This window comes from Folsomia candida, unplaced genomic scaffold (assembly GCF_002217175.1).
Source record: "Folsomia candida strain VU population unplaced genomic scaffold, ASM221717v1 Fcan01_Sc002, whole genome shotgun sequence".
Lineage (NCBI taxonomy): Eukaryota > Metazoa > Arthropoda > Collembola > Entomobryomorpha > Isotomidae > Folsomia > Folsomia candida.
The window spans coordinates 9,462,887-9,487,115 of NW_019091194.1; the positions used below are offsets into that span (position 1 = coordinate 9,462,887).

Sequence of the window (24,229 nt, forward strand, 5' to 3'; positions counted from 1 at the left end):
ACAACATAATTGGAAAGTAAATATTTGTTTAATTGACGATGCATGCCCAATGAATGGCAGTTTTCTCCATCAAGTTATTATATCGTGAGTCGTCTCTGCACAGGAAGAGCGAATAGAGTGTCGAATATTTTAGTCTTGTAGTCGGTGACGAATGAAAAATAAACAAGTGATATTACAATACAATCAATTATATTTTACAAATTTCAGTTCATTGAAATTGAGGATTACCTTATTCAGCTATCTCATTGAGGTATGTATTTATTGATACGGAAGCTTTACATGCGTCTAGATTTTAGGAGATTATTTAATTGCTTAAATTCAACAATTACAGGTCTGTTATATATTTTGTCAGTCAGTACTGTGTCTATTTCTTGGACCTATTCATAAACTCAGAAAATGTTGGGGGGATTTAAATGTTCAAAAATTTCTCTCATCGCTCTCAACATATTTTATATCGTGAGTTGAGACCGTTTTTTTTGTTGTCTTCAGAATTAAATGTTTGCATAATAACTCAACTTCTAATATATAAATAACTCTGTTTTCTTTTATAGACTGTAGGGATTACTTTAATAGCACTGGGCGCCCATTGGATGACCTCTAATCGTGTGACCAGCCTGCCAGTTATTGGAGGAGTGGTGGCATGTGGAGTATTCCTTCTCTTGGTCGCCATCGGAGGAATTTATGCGACTCTGAAACAACACCAAGTTTTTCTTTTCTTTTACATGGTCATCCTCTTTTGTCTCTTCATCGTCCAGTTCTCAGTGGCTTGTGCATGTCTCTCAGTGTCAAAGGAGACGCAGGAGGGGATCGCTAATCAGGGCTGGGCTACGTTGGACTATTCGCTAAAAGGTAGCGTCCAACAAACCTACCACTGCTGTGGATTTAGCAAGGATAGGTCGGACCTCATATTTTTGAATCAGACGACTGAACCTAATAGAGCACATCCATCTTGTGAGAAAATTGTGAGTCTTTGTAATTAGTGGAAATTAAAACCACTACTTCTAATTTGGAAGTTGCAAAGAATATATGATTTTATAAAAATGTTTATTGCTCTGTTTGTAGGAGACATGCAGTAATTGCGGAGCAATAAATGAAGGCACGAACAGTACCACTTCGTGCACATGCCCTCCATGTCTTCTTCAGGTTGAATCAGTTATTGGACAGGCGTTTCGAACAACTGGAGGTGTCTCATTATTTTTTAGTTTTACTGAGGTGAGTTGATACCTTTGCAACTTATCCATTTTTCAACATGGTGGGGTTTATAAATTCTCTTTATTAGTTTATTGGGATCTGGCTGACTGTGCGGTATCGAAACCAGAGAAATCCTCACATGAATGGAAACCCTTCAGCGTTTTTGTAGAATCTTGTTTGAAAATTTAATGGGAAACGACTGCATACCACATCACATGCTCTTATAAGTCTTTACTTTAGTCTTAACCTAGTCCTGTTATTTTATCATTGGTATATGTATATTTTAATTATAACGTTCGTGTTATATTAACTGACTGAGCCTTTTTTGTAATTTTCAAGTAATTTTGATTGAAAATTGTTTCATTATTACCTTGTTTTAGTTTGTTTAGCTGGATATTTCAATTTTAAATTCTACTTCGTACTGATATTATTATGTAACATATCTTCTCATGAAATCAAAATAGAGCTAAAATTGCTGTTTTGTAAGAAACGAAATGTAAATTTCTTTACTTATATCCCTGAACCTCTCAGGAGGGGAGCTTGCGAGGTTGATAATAACAGATCTTGGTGCCCTTTGGATATGTGGTAGGGACCCATGAGTGTACTAAAACCCTGAAGTAGTTTGACTCCATGGCCACATTTGCGCCCGCCACACCCACTCAAAAATGCCCAAAAAACGCTTTCACTCGAGTTTTCACTCACTCAAATCCACGTCAAAAATCCAATTTTACTCGGATTTTGAAATTTCTTTCACCATTATACTCCCAGATAGTTGCTTTCTTCAATCCAATATCAAACTCAATTTTATTGATGATTATTTCGCAAACATAATTTGTTTTGTTGATGACTACAACAATGCTCATTCAGAATTTTAAATTTTAAAAATACTAAAAATTTCGAAAAAATTGAGTTTGATATTGGATTGAAGAAACTCAATCCAGAAGTAGCAACCTGTGAATCAAGGTGTATAATTGGCTTGTATGTGAATGTCTAAATTTCCTAATAATTCGAAATAGTAAAGATTGGATATTTTGTGACATATTTAAGTCATTGTGTTCTCGCTTGTTTATTTGAGTTCCTCATAAGTCAGTCAGTCAGGGCAATAGGTCATATTTAAAAGTCACCGTCCAGTGCACAGTACTTAGAGATTTCCCCGTCCAGTGGGCGGATCCCAAATCTCACATATTTTGGTGACCTCGACGTGATAGTGCTGAAATACTGTCTCCTCATCAACGACGGAGGACATTGGACGTGACTTGACCAGTGGATATCGTGGTGGAAAGACAAGGAGTATTTGGGGGCGTTTCCCGACGACGACAACTCGACGGGTAGCGGTCGCCCAAGGACCGCTTGAATTTTTGGTGTACCGGAGCCCTTAGTCCGGACACTTGAGGTCAATATTTGTTCCTGATTCAATTTTTACAGGCAAATATTAACTTTTTTCGTTTGTCTTTTCCTTTCCTTTCTTCTTAACATGACGTCCAAGATTCGTAGCGCGTGGAGGACGAAGGCTACTACCTATTGCAGACAAGCAACAGAAGAGTTTAAGAAGCTTGCGCCAAACAAGAAATGGCTGAAGATACTAAAGCTAAAGTTGGAGGAGGTTCGCATCAAATTACAAGCCATTGAAGAGACCAGTATGAATGAAACGACCACCAGTGGGGATGGTGAGGATGAAAAGTATGAAGAGTACGATGAAAAAATCCTCTGTTGCATTGCCGACATTGAAGAGTGTCAACCAGACCCGCAACAAGCGCAGCAACAACAAATGGGTGGTGCTGGCGGCGGTGGAGCGGCGATGGGCGGTGCGGGTGCGACCAGCAGCAGCTCATACTACTTTCCCAGGATGAAGTTGAGGGAGTTTTCTGGCGAGTTGACTGAATGGCTGGGGTTTTGGGATTCATTCAAGATTGTACATGATGACAAGGGATTGGACGATGTGAGAAAGTTCCAGTTCCTACTGGGGTGCATGGTACCAGGGTCCAAGGCAAAGGAAGTTGTGGAATCCTACCCTATGAATGCTGCAAATTATGCAAAGGCGGAGGAGGCCCTGAGATCAAACTTTGGCAAGGAGAAACTGCTGCAGTTGGTATATGTAAGAGAGCTCTTATCTATGAGTAATGGGAGGAATGGGCATGAATCGTTATCAAGTTTGTTTAACAAATTGAAATCGAGATATGAGGCCTTACAGACTTTAGGAGTTACCACACAGCAGGCGTCAATATTTCTGTATGCCATTGTGGAATCATGCTTATCAGAAGATGTGCTAACAGCCTGGCAAAGATCGTCCGATTTTGGTAGGGATGGGAGCAAGGAGCGACCACCCAAGACCGATATGGATTATTTGATGGATTTCCTGCAGAGAGAAGTGGAAAATGAAGTGCAGCGAAATATGGCCAGGTCAGGATATGGTGAAACGAGTGCAACACCAAAGTCGTCGAGTGAAAAAGGGCACCATCGTGAAAGGAGAGACACTCCAAGTACGGCAGCGAATCTCTTCGGTGGTGCAGTCCATGACGGAAAGCAGCAGTGTTTGTTCTGCAAAAAGGGTCATCCTTCGGCAAAGTGTTGGAACGCGCAGAGAATAAGCCTAGAAGAAAGGCAACATTTGGTTCGTAATTGCGGTGTTTGTTTTTCTTGTCTTCAGGGTGGACATTTGGCAAAGTCGTGCAAAGCTGGGGTCCAGTGTTCTCTGTGCACAAAGAGGGGTCATCTCGCGCTGATGTGTAGGCTCGGGAGTGACAAGAAGACTGATGAGGGGCCTGATGCTAATGTGGCAGCCCATATGGTCAGTCAATCTGTGACGAAGGATGTGCAACTTTACACCCTCAACGTGAAACTGAGGGGAAAGCGAGGCATTGTGGATGCAAGACTCTTATTCGATAGCGGATGTCAAAGGAGCTATGTTAAGAAGTCGACAGTGGCCAAATTGGGAATCAGTGCTGTGGGGCGAGAAGAATTTCGCAAGGCGCTGTTCAGTGGTCAACTAACTGAGGTCAAGTCGCATAATCGGTATAAGCTTGAATTACTGAATGTTGATGGACAGAGACCGATGTCATTGGAATTTCTTGAGGAGGACACGATATGTGCAAAGATTGGTCGTGTCCCACCAGGCCCATGGATTGCGGAGCTAGCCAAGAAGAAGGTCACAGTAGGGGACGTGGGTCATGGTTCTGCTGAAATTGATTTGCTGATAGGTGGAGATCAATTTGGACAGCTACTCACCAACAAAGTTATCCAGTTGGAGTGCGGCTTGACGGCGATAGAGACAAGTCTTGGGTGGACAGTCGGTGGTCGTGTGCCGGTGGTGAGTGAATCAAGTGCGATGGTCGTAACTTGTCTTTCTGTGAATGAGCTACAGGATAGTCAATTGTGGGACCTGGATGCTATTGGGATACGTGATGATCCCTGTCGTAAAACAAAAGCAGAATGTGAAGAAGTGGCGAAACAACACTTTCAAGAGAATGTCACGAAAGATGATGATGGGCGTTTCTGTGTCGCTCTGCCTTGGAAAAATGGGGAGCAGAAGATGTCGTCCAATCGTGTCGTGGCTGAGAAGAGGTTGGAGTCGGCTACTAAAAATTTAGTGAAGGAAGGGTACTTGGAAAAGTACGACAAGGTGTTCAGAGATTGGGAAATGGATGGCGTTATAGAGGCAGTGAAAGAAGAATCCTGCGACAACGCTCATTATCTTCCCCACCGTGCCGTTATTAAGCCTGAGAGTGCCACCACACCAGTTCGACCCGTGTTTGATGGGTCATGCAAGTTCGGAAGGAACCCGTCGCTCAACGATTTACTTGAGGTCGGTCCTAACTTATTGGAATCAGTGCCATCAATTCTGTTGCGTTTTAGGAGAGGTCGCTTCGGTGTCACCGCGGACATAAGGAAAGCGTTCCTTATGGTGGGAGTGCGCGAAAGGGATCGTGATTACCTCCGCTTCCTATGGTGGGAGGACATTAGCAAACGGGATGTCTACAAAATTTATCGACATAAGCGGGTGGTTTTTGGGGTCAACTCGAGTCCATTTTTGCTCGGTGCAGCCATCAATCATCAATTGGAAGCTAAAGCCGATGAATTTCCATCAACTTGTGAAATATTGCGAGAGTCTTTCTATGTGGATAATTTGGTCTGCTCCGTGGATTCAAAAGAAGATCAAGACCGTGTCGTGTCTCAAGCTACATCGATCATGGGCGAGGTGAAGATGGAGCTAACGCAGTGGGGGATTAGCCTTGGCGGCTTGACCAGAGGGGCGACTCTCCCCTGTGAAAGCTCCCTTAAAGTCCTCGGCATGAAGTGGGACACGGAAGAGGATTGTCTGACGTTAGACATTCCAGAATTTGACATGGGCAGAACAGTGACAAAGAGGACAGTTTTAGCAGACCCCGCAAGAATATTCGACCCACTCGGTTTGGTATGTGCAGTAATGGTGCTGCCTAAAATCATTCTACAGAAGTCGTGGAAAGATAAGACAGGGTGGGATGAAGCACTAGGAAAAGAAGAAGAAAGTGAGTATGTCAATTGGCTGAAGCAGTTGCCAATGTTAAGTATGTTGAAGATCCCTCGCCATCATTTTGCTGGATGTGACCGGCCGGAGGGAGGAGAAATTCATGCGTTCAGTGATGCAAGCTACCGTGCCTACGCTGCAGTCATTTTTATAAGGTTTAAAATTGGAAAAGATATTGTGGTAAAGTTGTTGCAGGCGAAGAGCAGAGTTGCGCCGATGCAACAGATGACCATACCTCGTCTCGAACTGTTGGGATGCTTCATCACCGCTAATTTGACCAGAGAGTTGAAGAAATCGTTGCGATATGAGAACATGCCCACATTCTACTGGAGTGATTCCACCACCGCGTTGGCGTGAATCAAGAGGAACGACGAGCGAGGAACATTTGTTGGGAACCGGGTGTCATCTATTCTGGAGAGCACAGTTGCCGAGCAGTGGAGACACGTCCCGGGCAAGATGAACCCAGCCTACCTCCCGTCAAGAGGTTGTGGGGCGGCTGAATTCATTCGGTCCAGATGGTGGGAGGGACCGAATTGGTTATGCAAGAGCAAGAGCGAATGGCCAAATCAGAACGTGAAAGCCGACGAGAATGAAGTCGCTATCGAACTGAGGAGGAAAATCGTGTCGACAATGCCAAGCTTGTTTGTTGACAGGAGAGGAAAACCGGAGACAGTTTACTCAGATAATGGGACCAATTTCCATGGCGCTGTAAACCTGTGGGGAAAGCTCTACTGGAAAAGAATTGTAGCGGAGACCAGCTAAGAACCGATTAATTGGAGATTTTCGCCTCCCACCGCAGCGTGGTGGGGAGGATTCTGGGAACGCCTGGTCCAGTCAGTTAAGGACCTACTTAAACGAATGCTGGGAAGTGCCAAGTTGTCAGAAACCAAGTTAAGGGTGTGCCTGACGTCGGTGGAACGAGTCGTGAATTCCCGTCCACTCACAACTGTTAGCGAGGACTCGAACGACCTCGTCCCACTCACCCCTGCGATGTTCCTTATTGGTGAGGCTAGCACTGACTGTCCTGAAGCCGAGTTGATTTCGACAAGCTGGTTTCGAGAAGTCTACGCAAAGAAGAAATCTGTGAAAGAAGAGCTACAGTCCCGTTTCCGGAAGGAATATTTAAGTCAGCTCCTTCAACGTGCTAAGACTCTCAAACACGTTCCTATCAAAGTGGGGGATGTAGTGTTTATTGGGAGTGATGACAAGAAACGACAGTCATGGCCACTTGGACTTGTGGTGAAAGTAATTCCGGGTGAAGATGGAATCGTCCGTACTGTTCGAGTCAAAACCGAGTATGGAGAGAAAGTTCGTCCAGTCGGTCGCCTGTATCCAACTGAAATCAGTGCGGTTTCAGAGGTAACAGCGGAAGTTAAATCAATTGCAAAGAAAGTCAAGATGATCCAACAACAACAAGACGAAACTGATCAATGTGAACCTGATAAGCAAGTTAGAACGAGATTCGGCCGAATTGTGAATCGACCTAAATTATTTCAGCCATAAATTGTTTTGTATGAATTTGATAATGAAATGTGTCATGTATGTATTTATGTTTCGACTTGACTATGATTAATTAGGCAATTAATGTGGGAGTTATGTCAAGTCTCAAAATTGGTATATGTAAGTTGAACGGGATAGGAAGAGCCCTGTAATGGTATGTATAGTTTGACGTGGTGAATGACGTGTCACCTTTCTCATTTTTTACTTTATGAAACTGGGCTGTTCCTTTTCCAACTCATTCCAGAAGTAGCAACCTGTGAATCAAGGTGTGTAATTGGCTTGTATGTGAATGTCTAAATTTCCTAATAATTCGAAATAGTAAAGATTGGATATTTTGTGACATATTTAAGTCATTGTGTTCTCGCTTGTTTATTTGAGTTCCTCATAAGTCAGTCAGTCAGGGCAATAGGTCATATTTAAAAGTCACCGTCCAGTGCACAGTATTTAGAGATTTCCCCGTCCAGTGGGCGGATCCCAAATCTCACATTCTACTTATATAGTTGCTAGTCATTTTCAAAATATTTAGATAATCCTCAGCTAATAGGATTTATGTATGAACAACCTGAAAGCAAATTCAAAATTATCAAATCCATTAAATTTAATCTGAAGTATTTAAATATATCATGAAAACCTCCGTAGTAAAGTAAATAGTTGTATGCGCCAGAAACAAGTTAAGCTCTCATTGTTTGCAATATAATAACGCAAAAAATAATTACTCGCCTGAACTAATATATCAAATATATATCGGAGATTTGGAGAAGCCTTAAGGTACCACAAGAGAGTTGGCAAGGAATTATACCACTCAGTTTGATTGTAATTTTCTCAGAAATTATAGTAGGTAGAAACTTGGTTCAAATACAAATTTTGTAAAAAAATTACTACTCTAAATTTTGGTAAATGTCCCCTTCTGCTGTTACTTATACTTACGTATTTATATCCAAAATAGTCGACCATGATGAATTTTTTTTAAAACGTCCTAGCGTCAAAACCATACGGAGCACAAACGTGGGACGACTCCCACATCGTGCGAAATAGTTTTACTTGGGGAGCATAATGGGTCTCATTTCCATATTGTCTTCCATACTTTTCGAAATAGCATTTCTATACTTGCCCCTCCATATTATTTTATGTTTCTGAGGACAAAAATGGTTCACATCTCTTTACCAGACACAAATGAGCCCACAAACCGATTATACACCCTGCAGAAATATATAATGATTCCAAATAACAACCATTATGACCTTAAAGTCCATCCCCTCCATCTCGGGGAGCTCTTAAAAATGCCCCAATGCCCTTGTTGTTATGCGGAGCCGTACTTCATGTCTTGACTCATTTTCTCTAAAAAATCATGTTGCTAAGTCCAGAAAAAATTGAAATATTCAACCTCTTGTGGTACCTTAATGATATTGTCTTCATATCTAATTGGCGCCTTGCAGTATCGAAAACTTATAAGAAGTTTCACTGCAGAAAATAATTAGTAGTAAAATCAAGCAATATGACAGACAATGATAAATAAAACGACAGTATTATTATTTTGAGCTAGTCAAGTAGTCAAGTAAAGTGTATAAATGACAATTAACAATTAAGGTAATATTTTAAGTTAATATTTGATTTGATAGTAGTAATGCAGGAAACATTCATGATATTGTTAAATCACAGCCTTGTCTGTCATTATTTCACGTCAAGAAACAGGTTGCATGATGAAAGAGATTAATAGCAACAGTTAGCTTTCTCCTTGTTCCATTGCTATCTCAATAGACTCGTCATCTGAGTTCGCTTTGTAATCTGTTGTTGGCACTAACTTGACAGCCGCCGGACTGCACTTATCATCCTGGACACCACTACCAGCATCGCTTTTTTGATCGGTCTCAACATTCTCAACTAGTTCTGGCCATGAAAAAGGTTCAAGTCTGTCTTCTTGTGGCAAAAATCCATTCAGAATTTGCAAATTCCGTTCACACTCTTTTAACATACTTTGACACTTGGTTAGCGTGTGTGTTAGATCATTCATCTTCCCCATATTTTCTGCATGTTTTGCAAATTTTTTCTGCCTCTCTATCAATGTCTTAAAAAAGTGGGCCACGTCTATGTCTATTTCCCGGATGCATTTTGATAACCTCCCTTGTTCAACGTTAATGCAATCAGCGTGTCTCTTTAGTCTATCCTCATACAATCGAACAATTGTTATGAAGGGTGTAGGATGAAGTTTGGAGCGGATTTCTTGCAAAGCTCGATTTCTTGATCCTCCGAACAGTAGTTTGGACCCAGTTTCAACTTCGTGCATCAGAGGAACGAACATTGGCAAATCGTCCAACTTTTTGAACAGAGGATCATCTTCAACACGTCCAGGGCCATGGACAGGGTCTGACGTCGATGGCTGGTGTACAATGACAAGAGTACTTTTACTCCTCTGGTCCAGCGGATTAAAAGAATCATCGGAACCCCTTTCCAGAGTTTGTTCTGAGAAGAGCAAGTCGATGAATTATCAGAATTATGACACATATTGCAATTGCAAAGTATCAGGTTCGATAAAGGACATGATACATATAATCAGATATTATATTATGCATAGTCATAACAGAAGATTTACCAGAACCATTATTAAAGTGGTAGTCCAATGATTTTGTCCTCCCAACGGTGCTGTGTTGTGCACCCATATTTGATGTTGTTGGAGTTTTTAAATGACGTAGGAGTTAGTTAAAAAGTAAAATCTGGCGATAGGTTGTTTGCTTCATCGTTTTTTACTAGGCTTAAGGCCAGATATAGTAGGCACATAACAAGATAATCCACCTGAGTGAATCACAATACTTAGAACCAAGATACTTTGATTAAAAAACAACGAATTGCAAATTACATACAAGGATAAATTATGAATACCTGTTAATCTTTTTTACCAATCGTGTTCTGGGCAATCCTGTAGATATAATTCTGTCTAAATCGCATTATGAGTCACACCATGTTATTGCTTGAATGTGTTATTTAATTATTGCCTTAAGTTTAAATAATTTGGAGAGAAGAGAAAGCTTAAAATACATTTGTATTTATTTTTACGTATTTTGCTTCTTTATTTACAGTCAACAGTTGATTTTGCGACGAGGTTTTTTTTTAATTCACATTTGAGGGTAAAACGAGCAGCGGGACTTGCACTTTCAGATTTCTCCTTACTCAACTTTGTTATTGATTTGTCATTTAATTCTTTTAATTCGTTTAATTGACTTAAACAATTTAAAATCCTCAATTAATTGTGAAATGCACCGCATTAATATTCTTCTGGAATAATAATAAAATATAATTCACCACTCAACATATGCCATTTTTGTTTTTTCTACAATTTCCACTAACAAAGAACGACTAAGTTAACAACTGTGTAACAGGTAATATAGTCTTCTGCGTTATTTTTGGTATTATGTTTGATTAGAGTTGACTTCGGACTTGTCATAACTCTAGTTGTATTGCAAACCTAGACAATGTTTGTTCTTTAAATTAAATGATCGCGTGTCATACCTTTATCTTTCATTTTAGAAGACGTAACTTAAAGGTTCACTCAAAAGGAGACCAGTTTGGTCATTTGTCGACACAGTAGAATCATGGCATCATCATCATCACCAGGCGGTGCCAACGGTGGGGGTGTGACTGGAGGAGGCGGCGATGCTGGAGACGACATGGACGTGAGTGGCGCAGAACTGGATGCAAACAAGAACGAGAAGATGTTCACTTTAAAGAAATGGAATGCCGTGGCCATGTGGTCCTGGGACGTCGAATGCGACACGTGTGCCATTTGCAGAGTTCAAGTTATGGGTAAGTGGACAAATGTCATCATAATTTTTTTGTATACCTTAACATATAGTTTATTTAGTGTAAAATTTCGTAAATTAGTGAATCCATGTCAAATCAAAACATAGCTAACATCAAGGAACAATCATAAATATCAAGATTAGTTAGTGAAGAAATGCACGGTATTAACATTTACATAGGCCAACGACAACAGTAACGGTTCTAAAGTATAAAAAGTCATCTTCTCTAAACATAGCATCACTCGGATAAAGTAGAATATTATTACAAATATCCTTTATGTTACTAAACTTACAACACTAAGGAAAGTAGAAGTTTTCCCAACGTGTTTTCCCTCTACAACTAAGTGTCTTTTATTTTAAATATACTTTTGGAATCCAAATTTATTTAGTGTATTGTACACTTCATTTTATTGGTTGAATTTACATGGACATTGGGAGTGGTTTAAGATTAGCTGTGGATGAAATTCGCCTGAATGGACGGGTCAAATTCCTTTCAATGTCTTCCAAACTTTTTCCTTGCGTTTCAGGTACACTGTGATTGAAAAACATATTTTGTAGAAAAAATAACTTTTGTACATTTACTCTACTTTTTACTCACCAAAATATAATGAAAAATAATCCTACAAAACATACAAGCGCAAAGCAAAGAAATGCACTGTGACCTCCAAATACGGCCACAAATTCTGGGAAACTTTTGGTCACGATAAAAGTACAGCTCCAGTTGAATGCAGTAGCCGTTGCTGCCGCAGATCCTAAATAAAATACGAAAATTATGTAGCTCATTGACAGATGGAATTACTTACTATAATAGTAAATTATTAAATTACCTCGAATCCTTCCTGGAAATATTTCTCCCATCATTAACCAAGGAATTGGGCCGAATCTACATTAAAACCATTATATAATTGCATTTGTATCCTCATTAGGGAAATATAAACGGTCACTGCGAGTGAAATATTACAGTATTTTCATTTATTTTCACATGATAGGTTGAATAGGTTGGTGGTGGGTGTGCTTTTTGTGTACTTACCCAAGTGAAAATGCTACGACAAAGAGCATGAAAGAAATCAAGGGGATGAATCCTAGTCCTTCGATGGTTGTGGGTCGATACTCTTTGAGATAGAAAAAGATCCCAAGAGACATTAGGCAAATGAACATAAAAACGTCCGAGATGATGAGCAGAACTTTCCGTCCAAGACGGTCAATTAGAAGAGTTGCTCCAATTGTTGCTCCAATATTAACCTGCAGCGTACAATAAATTATAAGCGTAAATCTTCTGCACTGTACCTTGTGTTTCCATTTTAGTGTGCATTATTTTAAAATTTGCTCCTCACCAAACCAACAATGATGGTGGCCAAATTAGAGTCCACAGAGGATCCAGACATTTCGAAAATGTTTACAGTATAAAAAATAACAGCATTAATTCCGCTAAATTGTTGAAAAAACATTAGGCCTAAGGAAGTGAGCAACGGTTTGAGATAAGTTTTTCCTAATAGATCCTTCACTTTGGTGGCGTATTTAGTGGACAAAAGATGAGTATTCTTGATCTCGTTCAGTTCTGTTCGAATATCGGCTGAAGGTCCTCGGAGCCACTGAAGAGCTTTCTGAGCCTCTTCTTCTTTTCCTGATAATTTTATTATAAATCGTGATCTATTTAGCAAATAGTTTGGCCAATTTTCGATCCCAATTGTAGAAAATACTATTAGTATCCTTACCCTTTGCAATGTACCACCTCGGGGTTTCGGGGATGCAGAGCATGGCGAATAAAAATGGGAGGGACAATACAGCTCCCAGATACGCAAGGTGATTCCACCTCATATAAGAACTTGAAAGAAGGGAGATCCAAATGGATTTTATGTAAATTATTATTACATACAACATTTTCTTGTACCTAACTTTGTATGTTTATAATGAAAAAACAAAGGCACAAATTAACCATAACAAACAAATAATATAATCAATACTATTGCTGGAGTAAATCGTATCGACAGCTAAAAAATTTAAAAGTAACAAGTTAATCCAGGTTCAAAATCCAATGAGAAGTCCGACGTCAATTTCGATGTCCATCTATGCCGTCGGCAAAAAAATGAAATACAATAAGTGAGTATTTTTATAGGCATTGTTTTGTATATTATTTCGTTCACCTTTTCAGTATTCAACTACTGTTGTGTTCGCCATCTCAGCAATCACTGACCAATCCAATCCTTGATGCCACCTTTGGCCGTCGGCTGCTGGGGTCACCTCCTTTGTAAATTCCAATCCCGTAATAAATTCTGCAAATGTTTTGAAAAAAATGTCGTCTCTCTCGTCGTACGGGTCTACAATGGCGGACACCCGGTTCTCAACTCGAACCAAATAGCCGTCGGCTGTCCTGGCTCCAATCATCTCCAAAACAAACAAGGCCTTGTGCAGGATGGACTCCGGTTTGGTAGTCATTTTCACCATCTTCTTCCAGGTGGACTCCTGAAGGGGAGACAAGTTCGAAATAGAGGAGATGGTTCGGAGGATGTTCCTCTCTTCTTCAGTGGGGGTTGGTCGCCACATAAGTATCCCATCCCGATCCGTACTTATCTTGCCGACGGCAGCTCTGAGTATTGCGGTTGTTGGTGGTGCATGTCCCTTGGAAATTATCTTCTTGTTTTTCTCTGTTTTGAGGTTGTTGAGTGCGTCGTGGAGGGATTCGTTAATTCCAGCATAAAGATGTCCGGGTGCCCGTGGGGACAAGTAGACATGTGGCAGTGGTACTGCCACCAAATCCAAAGATGTCTCTTCTGAAAAAGGGGGACTTTTATTGTCAATTGGTCCTCCTTGGACGAACTGGATGCCATTAGTCAATAAAAATTCCAAAACGTGGGAAAGTGAAGCAGATCGCACCAACTGGTGATCGAATGGCAGGACTGTGTAGTTGGTGCCGTCGGCACGAGAAACATTCCGGAAGAAAGACAGCAGATCAATTCCAAGCTGTAATAAAGCATTACTATTTTAGTTTAGTTAAAGTAATATATTATATAAAAGATTAAATATAAGTACCCGTAAAGTATGACGCAGGCGGTCATCGTAGACGCCGTTGGCGAGTTCCTCAAATCGAACAATCAAGTGGGCGTCCTGGATGTCCAGATTGTTCTGTTGCAGAATTTTATGAAACACGGAACGCTGGTGTACCCAGGTGGTCCCAATAGGGTTGTTCCTATTCTTTGATTGGTGTTCTGGTCGAACTACTCCCAAAATGTCAATATGATCATCATCTTCATCCTCTCCCACGTCTTGGAAGAGGCCGACGGCCGTTACTTATTTACTCCAGCAATAGTATTGATTATATTATTTGTTTGTTATGTTGTTACTTATTTTTTTTACATTTTTTTTCAATATGTGCGTATTATATTAGAGAATTTATGACAAACTTAATTGGTTAAAAAGAATGACTGGTATTAACAGTCACTCAAAACGTACCCGGAAATGAAACAAATTAAAATTCCCATATTTCCAATAGTGGTTGGAAGCAGGCCTATTTATTGCAATGTTAAAATCAATATTGCCTCATCTATATCAAAATCTAGTTGGAAAGTACTTTGATAACATTGTGTTTTTTATTGTCACTTGCCAAGCGTCCCACGGACCTCGGGCTGAACCGTCTCAGCCAGGTAGACTGGAAGAGAGAGTGATGCGACGCCCACGCAAAATCCGGCGATGGCTCGAGCAATATAGATCATGTAAACGTCTGTTGCAAATCCGATTAAAAGCCACGCTATATGAAAAAAGTTGTTGCATGGATGCTTTAGTTGGGTAGTCATACATATGTTGAGATTCATTAGGTAATTTAAAGTGTACATACACAGTATAAAGGGACCTGAAGTGGCGAGAATTGTGCTTTTACGACCTAAAACCTCCACTAGCGTTCCTCCTCCTATTCCTCCAATTAGTGCTCCTAATGGGAGCAAACTACCTATCCAGGAAGCCTAAGAATAAAACATGGTAAATGTGACAAATGTTGCATCAACCAGGTCAATGCATAAAAAAAGTCAATAATCTCATCTCACCTCCCGACCCTCACTATCTATAATTAAGGTAGAGTTTCTTTCTGCAGTCATCGTTGGCAAAGCTGTTGCAGTGTAGGCCGAACCAAATCCTATAATCATGGAACCAAGTGATACTGCTATTGCTGCCATTACCTAAAACACAACAATTATTATATTTTAACATTAATTACTTGACGTCTTGTGCAGCACATAATTTACATTGTCACGAAATCTATACTTATCAGAATTTTGAATAGCCCAAGACAAATTTTACATTACATCATTCAAGCCATGTTTTTATTATCCATAAATTATTGACCCAACAGAATCAATAATAATCATTATTCAAGTTCATTAACATGTTGAACCGGCAAGAATATAGCTATTTATTGAATTGATGACTAAATAAATGATGGTTAGATTGAACTTGGACGCCTATTGTAAAATGTCATAATTAGGATGGATGGTGTGACTCGAGCACAAATGTTTTAATTAATTGGTTGCTGAGGGTCATTTTTCTTGCCAACTATCCTCTCGACTCTGTTATTCATCAATCATGCATTTAAATACGTATTACGTAGACCTCATGTATGTATGTGTACACTGTTCATTACGTAAAGTAAAATGATGTTCATAATTACAAATTGATCATCATACTGCATGAGAATATGAAATACTACATATGAGTCCTTAAGTTTGGTTTGAAATTGCAAAATTTCAAACGTTTATCCAAGAAGTGTAGGATATTTTGCTCTTACTGAATTTAGTCATTACTGAAAATCTGCATTAGAAAATCTACGCTAAATAGAACTGTGTGCACTTTCATTTCCCGTCGTAGGCAAAATGTAATAATCGCACCAGAGTCGTCCCACTACGACGATTTTATTTTTAGCCCGTGTTTTCCTCAATGTATAGTTCGCTGGATCACTGACATAGGAAATGCATGTCATGTCAGTACCTCGTGCGTAGAATAAAAGCTTATCAAAAATAAGATTATGCATTGCTTTTCGGACTATGTGTCAACGACAGTGTCAACTACAGTATCGTACAAGTACCTGAGAGAAAGTAGATTTCGCTGCTGCAGGTGGGGGAACGCCGGGCGGAAGTGGTATTTCCAAGTTGCAATGCGTATCTGATCTCAGCAACATTTTGAGTGTAGTTATTTAATAATAAAAAACAAGTGTTGTTTTGAGTCTTGTGATTATTAAGAAAGTCTATGAAAACTTATAATTGGACGTAAAACCACCAAAAACAAAGTCCTCCTGTGCACTCTGATGAAATGTTAGAACTGAACTAGAGGATTTCCAAGCAACTGAAACTGAACTGAATATGTTCTGAAATTAAAGCTAAACTTATACTCGGAGCCGATTTGGTTTCATAATGAATGAAATGAACTCAACAACCATGGAGCATCGTATCCACACAGCTATTCTCATTATTAACTAACTAGGGACCCTATAACTCGTGATGTTTTAAGACAAGCCTATCCACTGACAAGTCTTTTACTTGTATAGCTTAAAAGTGTATTTACTTGCAAGTTTTTTCCACTATGTATATTTTCCGTGATCGGGTGACAGACAGAGTTTCGTTGGCAAAATTCAGAGATTATTAGTCTCATTAATCATATAATAATTTTACAATTCTTATGCTTTTTAGAGTCGCATCAAAGTAGTTCAAATCGAGAATTCGGTGTAAACAGAGTTCTTGCAAACATCCCCAACAATAGCCATGAGTTTCTATAAACCAATCATTTGCTTAAGCGGTTACGTAACTACATGCTTAAGGAAATACAGATCAACATTAACTGACGTATAGTATCCAATAGAATTGACTTGAGACTTCATTTGAAGAAGTTGCATAACGGCATTTAATGTGACAACGCTGGTCATAAATTTATAAATTAGTAGTGATCCTTGATAACCTCACAGGTCTAACTTTTTATGGAGACTAAGATTGTCCTAACAATCCGTGTTAAATAGAGATCTTCAGAGAAACTACATATGCATATTAAATACGTGCATATGTATGTATGTACGCATATAAATATGTGTATGGGTAATAAATTGAGTTGCTGCAATAATACGGGATAATACTATGTATCTTTAGGAAATATGCCAGAATTTAGCAGTTTTGGGTAGTATAAAGCTTAATTGCAGCATAATAAGGCTATTTTCTGTTTATTATTATAAATCTGTCTATAAGTTTTAAACAAAATTGTTGACTTTTCTAGTCAAAACTCATATAGGTAAATGTATAGTGTATGTGCATGTGAGCAGTTGATAATTCAATTCTGACTCGAATTTATAATACACACTGAAATAATCGTTATGGATGGCTCGAAAAACTCGGATATTCAATAAGGATGTTTTCATAACTCACGCAATTAGATGAAAATTTAGAAGGGTGATGAAAACCGATGGATAAAATTAACTTTACATTCTTCTCAACAAATTGCTTAATGACCTTCCAGTTGTAGCTAGAATTTAAGTCATTAATCCAAAAACTCATTGAGATTCTACGGGTGGATCCCTTTACTATACATGTATATGTACGAGTATGTATTTTAATTAACATAATCTCCAATGACACAAATTACCGTACCGAAGTGTACCGTAATCTACCATTTGGGTCGATTTTTACTACAACTAAGTAGTACTAATGGTTATCTAATATGTACAACTTTTCTTATATCTATAAGAGAGTTTTGGATTGCATTGATTTACGTACCTGTGGCCAAATTTGTCCAAAAATAATACTACGAGATGGATTACTCGATTCTAACGGTGGTGATGGAAAGTTGATTTTGATATGTTTTTCATCATCTGGTGCAAGTGGTTGTAAAGTAACTGATGCTAGAATTGACGTCTTTTTCTCGATTTCATTATTGAGGAGTTTTGTGGTAGACAGATCAGATCCATCGGAGGACTCTCCCGATGATGACGAGATCGAGGTGATAGTTTTCTCATTTTCCTCTAAAAGTGGGATATCTGCCTCAATTTCAGTGAATTCCTTAACATCGGGAATGACCATGAGCATTGTGTCCGTGGTTTGGTTTGGACTCGGAGACATTGTTGTTAGTTAATTGAAGAAATTTGCTGTAAATGTATCTGTGTAATACATAGTATGATCAGTGCATTTTCTTCTGAATATTACTTGCGGGTCAGGTTTTGAAATGATGACAACACTGACCTTTGGTTTGGTTGGTTTAAAAAGTATAGAACTCAGTAACAACAGCAGGTTGGTGTCATTGTGAAGGTTCACTGCTTTGACGTAATCTTGGAAAAGAAAACAGCCCTTGACTTGTATTGTTGGAAATGCTGAATAAGGTTCAATTTCCCAAATATATTTACTTGGCCTTAATTCTTCAACGGACCTGCAAATAGCAAATGGAAATAAATGAGCTATTTATTTACATCGTTACATAGAATATGACATTGTGGTTCTTTTCCACCTAGTTTTAAGTGCTTATGCACATCATTCCATGTCATTAATAACGGAATAGTGGCCAACTTGGAGAATGACACAAACTAGAAATATTTCCAAGCGACATCCTTGGCCTTATTTCTTACCTAAACAAGTCAAATTTCTTTATCAACTATGACCGTTAGTAACTCTACACTACCATTAGTGGGGGCTAGTTTTTTATCATTAATAAGCCAATAATTTGGGATTCCTGAGTAGTGTGCATTGGGTCATTGTTAAGGTTAGACCTTTGGTTTTATTGACTGACTGACTGACAGGCAGACAGCGTTCATCCACTTTGGATAAAATGCATACCTTTTTGCCAATCTGTCTAGACACTCAATGGATTTGTCCCTTGTTCTTTTACTGAACAATAATAGAAGACCCAACATGGTAGGTTAATCTCTTTGTAGCGTCACTGTTAATGAAAGTAATGAAAGACCCTAAAAATTGGAAATCAACAAATTTGTTGACTAGAAATACCATCATGAAATGTTTGTTTTTTACTTATCGTTTTGTGGCCCATTCTAGTAATGAAAGTGAGAGATACGACCAGTACATACTTACAAAATGGGACAATATTTATTTTTTTACTGTTTAAAATTTTTGTACGTCAACAACTTAAATCCTAGCAATTTTGTTAGCCACTTAACTCCCAGAGCTAAACTCCATTGGTTATCTGATCTCTAAAGGAAGTCGGGATGTGAAAAGAGTACACGCGTTGATAAAATGATCGCCCCGTGTTCTTGTTCACTTCTCCGATTTCGGTGAATGTGCAATAAAGGCAAATAATAATAATAACGGCAGAATTACACTCGCTCACTCGCAACCTTCACTCCTTCAGCTCGTGTTGGTGACCTCACTTCTGGTGAACTAGATTTATCCAGTTCTAGCCACTGTCAACTGTCGCAATAAAGGGTTCATACAATGACGTTACCACGGATGAAGGGAATAGCATGAACTGACATTAAAAACTTTTAATGAGACGTAGACGTTGGGGTGAAGAAACAAGTGCGAGGCAAAATGAGATTTTCCAACCACTCTCGAAATGCCAGTGTTATATTTTCAAAGAATGAAAGTAGAACATCCCTGTACGCTGTTGAGCTTCGATAATACATTACGAAAAATCATGAGTACTTATATGAAAGATTATTAAATCTACCAACAGTATTTCACATTAATGCTCAAATTAAATATTACGTATAGATATACCAAATTCATTGGAGAAAGTAGTGGGTTGTGATACAGGTGGTTTGATTCACTTTGACACTATGTTTTTGGTTGTCCATTTAATCACTATTTAATCCTGATTTGAAACTTTGAAACAAAACTTGAATTTTTGCTGGGTCACTGGAGTGAAAAAAGTTGTGTAACATGTAACGTTGTGAAAGCTGAGTTAGCTGGTTGGGCAGAGTTGCATTCAAATAATGACAAGGGGATCCGGCATCGCCTGGCCTTTATATATGGGCAAGTTCTTCAAGCTTTATATTACTTGGTTGATGGACAATCCAGCCCAACTACTCAGGTTTAGCTTGGATAAATTTTCTTAACAGGATGAGCTAGAATTTTTCGAAGAGAACAAAGAATGCTCGTTGTGAACCTTAAAATTTATATACTTAGGAGAGCATACAAGTACTTTATTCTTTGTAGCAGGTAGCAAATCTCATAATGAAGACGTAATTTTCTCTACATCACAATTTCACTTCCTATTGGCTGTGCTACCCGAGAAAATACTGATAGGAAAAGCTTCATACGTCTGTGTTTTTTTGTTTGTGCACAAATTTTGCTAGGTTGCTGAAATAAGCAACAACCACGTAAAGCGTGTTGGCGATCACGTAATATGTCTGTTGTGATGTGAGATAAACAGGGTTATTTCAACGATTTAATTCTTCCCTGAAAGTTGAACCATGAGCTACCGATAAGTTGGTTAGTTACATATTCCAACGAGTCTGGGCGTTAGTATTGTATAAGATCTGTGTTATTATCTGGATCAAGAGCTCTCTAGGCCATTTTTCGCATGTACATATGTGTGTCAAGTTGTTGGCTTTGTTGTATGAGTTTCACAGAAGGATGTTGTCAGATTGCCAAAAATGCTTGGATTCTGGGACTATTTTGCATTTGAAGTTGATATGCACTTTGTTTACATCATGATAACCTGCATGCGTCGTTGGACATTCTATGCTTCCGATGTTGACCTTCCTTTATTTATCTTATATTATTTCCACGGGTGCAGTTGGGGATTGATTGTCGCATACATATTTTTCTGAACTGAAAGTTGTGTTTGTCGAGCGCAGACATGAAGATGTGATGACGTTGGGTGACGTTATTTCTTATCCATCTTGCTCTGAACTGAGAACACCTCGTTCTTACAATCATCGCTGTATGATTTGTAAACATGCATTTGATCAATTAAACCGATGTGATGGTTGTTTTACTAAATATTTGACGTTGTCATATTTGTTATTTGTCAAAGATATGGCACTGTCTACGTAGGCTTTCATTTTCTTCGTGGGAACACACTTGAAATGTATTTATCCAATGGTGCATGGAATGGAATTTTTTACAAGAAACTACAATATCCACTGAATATGGATTCATTAGTAAAACAAAGGGTATTTCTACTCTGATGTTGATGAAAGTTTTAGTTTTAGCTCGAGCCAGGGCTTAAGGAATGGTAATGTTCGTCTGTCTGTGACTAGCGAACTTAACCAACCAATCTTAAAATGAAATGAAAATCTCGATAACTCCTTGAATTAGTTCGAAGATGGACATGATCAGTCCAGTGGTTGACCGGCGGAGGGTTATAGATATGAACTGGCATGAATATTTTCTTCTAGGGACGGAAGGGGTCCAAAAGCGTGGTCTATACCCGCCCCGGTTTTAGAAATTGCTCGAAAAAAACTGAAATTTGACATGAAGATGAAAGTGCATATCAGATTTACGAGTAAATATGAAGTAAATCTGATACTAGGGGACGAACAGAGTTGCTGCTTAAAACAGCTAAAATTGCTAAAGCTTGATAAACTGAAAATGATACGCACTGTGTTATAAATTTTGATCAAAGGTGTGAAGAACAGCAACCCCTTGGGATTTTTGAAATTAATAGAAGAATTACTGACTCGGGCTATATCAGGTCTTTTTTGTACGCATAGAAAATTTTGTAAAGCTTTACTCACTCGTTGTTGATCTGGCGCAGAACTTTCCACGTTTACAAAATAAGACACGTGTATAGATGAACTGATGACCATTGTGCATCCTGTTTTGCTCTATTTGATAAACACTTCATTCATTAATTAAATACAATTTAATCCAGTTTCGAGCAGTTTAAATTTAGTACGCAACTTGTACGTAAATGACGAACATCATTGTTACATAATCTCATAAGTACATATTCTTTTCTCTGGAACCACGACACTGGTTTTTAATCGAAAGGTTCTTGAATGAACTTTTAGATATACTTATCTTTAGATTAAGTACTTACTCCACACTTTATTAAGTGACTCTATCCGTCCTATCCCCCCCTAATATGCATACATAGTCTGTGTATCTACACTATCCATCACAAATGCTAAATTACGCCACTATGTAGTGCATGATCAATGTACTTCTTAGTCCCAATCTCAATCATATAATTTTTTACAATACTGCCAGAGAAACAGTTGCACGACCTCTTAACTGACCAATATTGTCCCCATCGACCTTAGCTGTTGCATTAACAGTGTTAATTGAAATTTAGCAAGATTAGGGTTAATATGGTATAAATTGGTCAAGCAGGACTTAATGTGCATGAGCAACTCTGAACGGCAGAAACCGAGATGGGTCAAAGCAAAAAAGGGTCTGTGGGGCACCACATTACAAAAAATTAGAAATTTTGGCATAACTTAACAAGCATTAGTGGAAAATTTGTTTTTCTATAAAATTTTTCGATATCTCACCTCTGTGACCTGTTGTTAACGGGTGAAAACCCTATTAATAGGAATACCTTGTCTATTTGTATGGACAAGTTGAGAAAGGATACGAATTTGCAGATGCGGTTATCACCATCGTGTTTCTTATTCGCCCGGACGTTGCAATTTTTTATGTGGGGGTCGTGGGGCACACCCTCTTCGCTGGGGTGTGATAGTCTAAATTTGAAAATAATATTTCAATTTTTGGATATGTCGTTCATGGGAGCGTTCTACATTCGATGAGACTATGTTGGGTGTGCCGGAAAGCCGTTTCCGGCAACATTTAAGGTTTTGAAGGATGTGAATAATGCTATAAATGTCTAGGGGACATGACGGGAGACATTTTTGAAGGGGCGTGGCGACTCCCCACGGTGATGTGAGATATTGAATGCAAAATGTACGTAAAAAAGGGGCGAAACTACATGGCCCATGTAGTTTCGCCCCTTTTTTACGTACATTTTGCATTCAATATCTCACATCACCGTGGGGAGTCGCCACGCCCCTTCAAAAATGTCTCCCGTCATGTCCCCTAGACATTTATAGCATTATTCACATCCTTCAAAACCTTAAATGTTGCCGGAAACGGCTTTCCGGCACACCCAACATAGTCTCATCGAATGTAGAACGCTCCCATGAACGACATATCCAAAAATTGAAATATTATTTTCAAATTTAGACTATCACACCCCAGCGAAGAGGGTGTGCCCCACGACCCCCACATAAAAAATTGCAACGTCCGGGCGAATAAGAAACACGATGGTGATAACCGCATCTGCAAATTCGTATCCTTTCTCAACTTGTCCATACAAATAGACAAGGTATTCCTATTAATAGGGTTTTCACCCGTTAATAACAGGTCACAGAGGTGAGATATCGAAAAATTTATAGAAAAACAAATTTTCCACTAATGCTTGTTAAGTTATGCCAAAATTTCTAATTTTTTGTAATGTGGTGCCCCACAGACCCTTTTTTGCTTTGACCCATCTCGGTTTCTGAGGGGTACAAACACAGACACAGAGTTGCTCAGGTACACAACTATTCAATTCAATAATATTCCAGTCTCATCTAGAATTAACTGGATCATAATATGGCAACTTTCTAGGCCAAACTACTCGTACATTATGATATATATTTATGGGATGAAACGCTATTAAGCGAAGACTTTGCCCGTCCGTCAATAACAAGAGAACGCAGCAAGATGATCGAAATCGGTTTGCGACATCATGCATATGACCCAAAGGGGAGGATTCTATCAACTCTTGGGGTCAATCTGACCACTCTCCCTCCAGGTCAGGGGGTGTGGTCACAATTTTTTGGGAGTTACTTGTTTCACTCTATATGCTGCATTTCGCTTGCAACGGTTTATTATTACTCGTCAGTGGTTGACAGCTAATAATAGTATTTTTAAATTTTTTTAGATGCCTGTCTCAGATGTCAAGGGGATGCAAACAAGTCGGCAAATGGAAAACAAGCTGATTGTGTAGTCGTGTGGGGTGAATGTAACCACTCCTTCCACCATTGTTGCATGTACGTAAAATGCATGTTTGATAGTACATAGAGTACATTCTACTACATACTAAAAATACTTGTCTAATTGGTGCTATTTGATGATGAAGGTCGCAATGGGTTCAACAAAATCGTCGTTGTCCTCTTTGTCAGAAGGAGTGGTCTGTCCAACGAATGGGAAAATAAGATGGTTATGATTGCAGATGCTTATAGATTTCTCTTAACCATATATATTTTAAAATATACAAATAGTGATTGATTACTTACTTTATGGGTACTCCTCAATAAATGATTATTGTATACTAAATG

At 38.9% G+C, this 24,229-nt stretch overlaps 5 protein-coding genes across 6 annotated transcripts; 3 read left to right on the top strand and 2 right to left on the bottom strand.

Moving 5' to 3' along the window:
* The first annotated feature begins 2 nt into the window (after nt 1-2).
* On the top strand, nt 3-1,681 carry LOC110844033 (tetraspanin-13). Its single transcript, XM_022090127.2, has 5 exons — nt 3-250; nt 332-456; nt 552-962; nt 1,063-1,212; nt 1,280-1,681. The coding sequence occupies exons 2-5, from the start codon at nt 397-399 to the stop codon at nt 1,358-1,360; spliced, it is 702 nt and encodes a 233-aa protein (XP_021945819.1). The 5' UTR covers nt 3-250; nt 332-396; the 3' UTR covers nt 1,361-1,681.
* A 984-nt stretch (nt 1,682-2,665) lies between these two features.
* Nucleotides 2,666-6,052, top strand: LOC110843378. The gene has a single exon (XM_022089341.1). It carries the CDS (start codon nt 2,666-2,668, stop codon nt 6,050-6,052), a length of 3,387 nt encoding a protein of 1,128 aa, XP_021945033.1.
* A 2,651-nt stretch (nt 6,053-8,703) lies between these two features.
* On the bottom strand, nt 8,704-10,261 carry LOC110843187 (BLOC-1-related complex subunit 5). The gene is made up of 3 exons (XM_022089145.2): nt 10,073-10,261; nt 9,786-9,985; nt 8,704-9,655 (listed from the first exon to the last, which is right to left on the bottom strand). Exons 2-3 carry the CDS (start codon nt 9,850-9,852, stop codon nt 8,919-8,921), a joined length of 804 nt encoding a protein of 267 aa, XP_021944837.1. The 5' UTR covers nt 9,853-9,985; nt 10,073-10,261; the 3' UTR covers nt 8,704-8,918.
* A 116-nt stretch (nt 10,262-10,377) lies between these two features.
* On the top strand, nt 10,378-24,227 carry LOC110843189 (RING-box protein 2). The gene is made up of 4 exons (XM_022089147.2): nt 10,378-10,569; nt 10,718-10,993; nt 23,833-23,941; nt 24,031-24,227. The coding sequence occupies exons 2-4, from the start codon at nt 10,783-10,785 to the stop codon at nt 24,104-24,106; spliced, it is 396 nt and encodes a 131-aa protein (XP_021944839.1). The 5' UTR covers nt 10,378-10,569; nt 10,718-10,782; the 3' UTR covers nt 24,107-24,227.
* Nucleotides 11,018-20,191, bottom strand: LOC110843186 (facilitated trehalose transporter Tret1). 2 transcript variants are annotated; one of them, XM_022089143.2, is made up of 13 exons: nt 19,680-20,191; nt 18,195-18,378; nt 17,733-18,112; nt 15,027-15,158; nt 14,822-14,945; nt 14,591-14,734; nt 14,440-14,494; nt 12,705-12,814; nt 12,324-12,613; nt 12,020-12,231; nt 11,817-11,872; nt 11,588-11,741; nt 11,018-11,521 (listed from the first exon to the last, which is right to left on the bottom strand). In XM_022089143.2, exons 3-13 carry the CDS (start codon nt 18,072-18,074, stop codon nt 11,410-11,412), a joined length of 1,731 nt encoding a protein of 576 aa, XP_021944835.1. In that variant the 5' UTR covers nt 18,075-18,112; nt 18,195-18,378; nt 19,680-20,191; the 3' UTR covers nt 11,018-11,409. The 2 variants fall into 2 exon arrangements, with proteins under 2 accessions (XP_021944835.1, XP_021944836.1); XM_022089144.2 differs by lacking the exons at nt 17,733-18,112; nt 18,195-18,378; nt 19,680-20,191 and adding an exon at nt 16,061-16,348.
* Nucleotides 24,228-24,229: the final 2 nt, after the last annotated feature.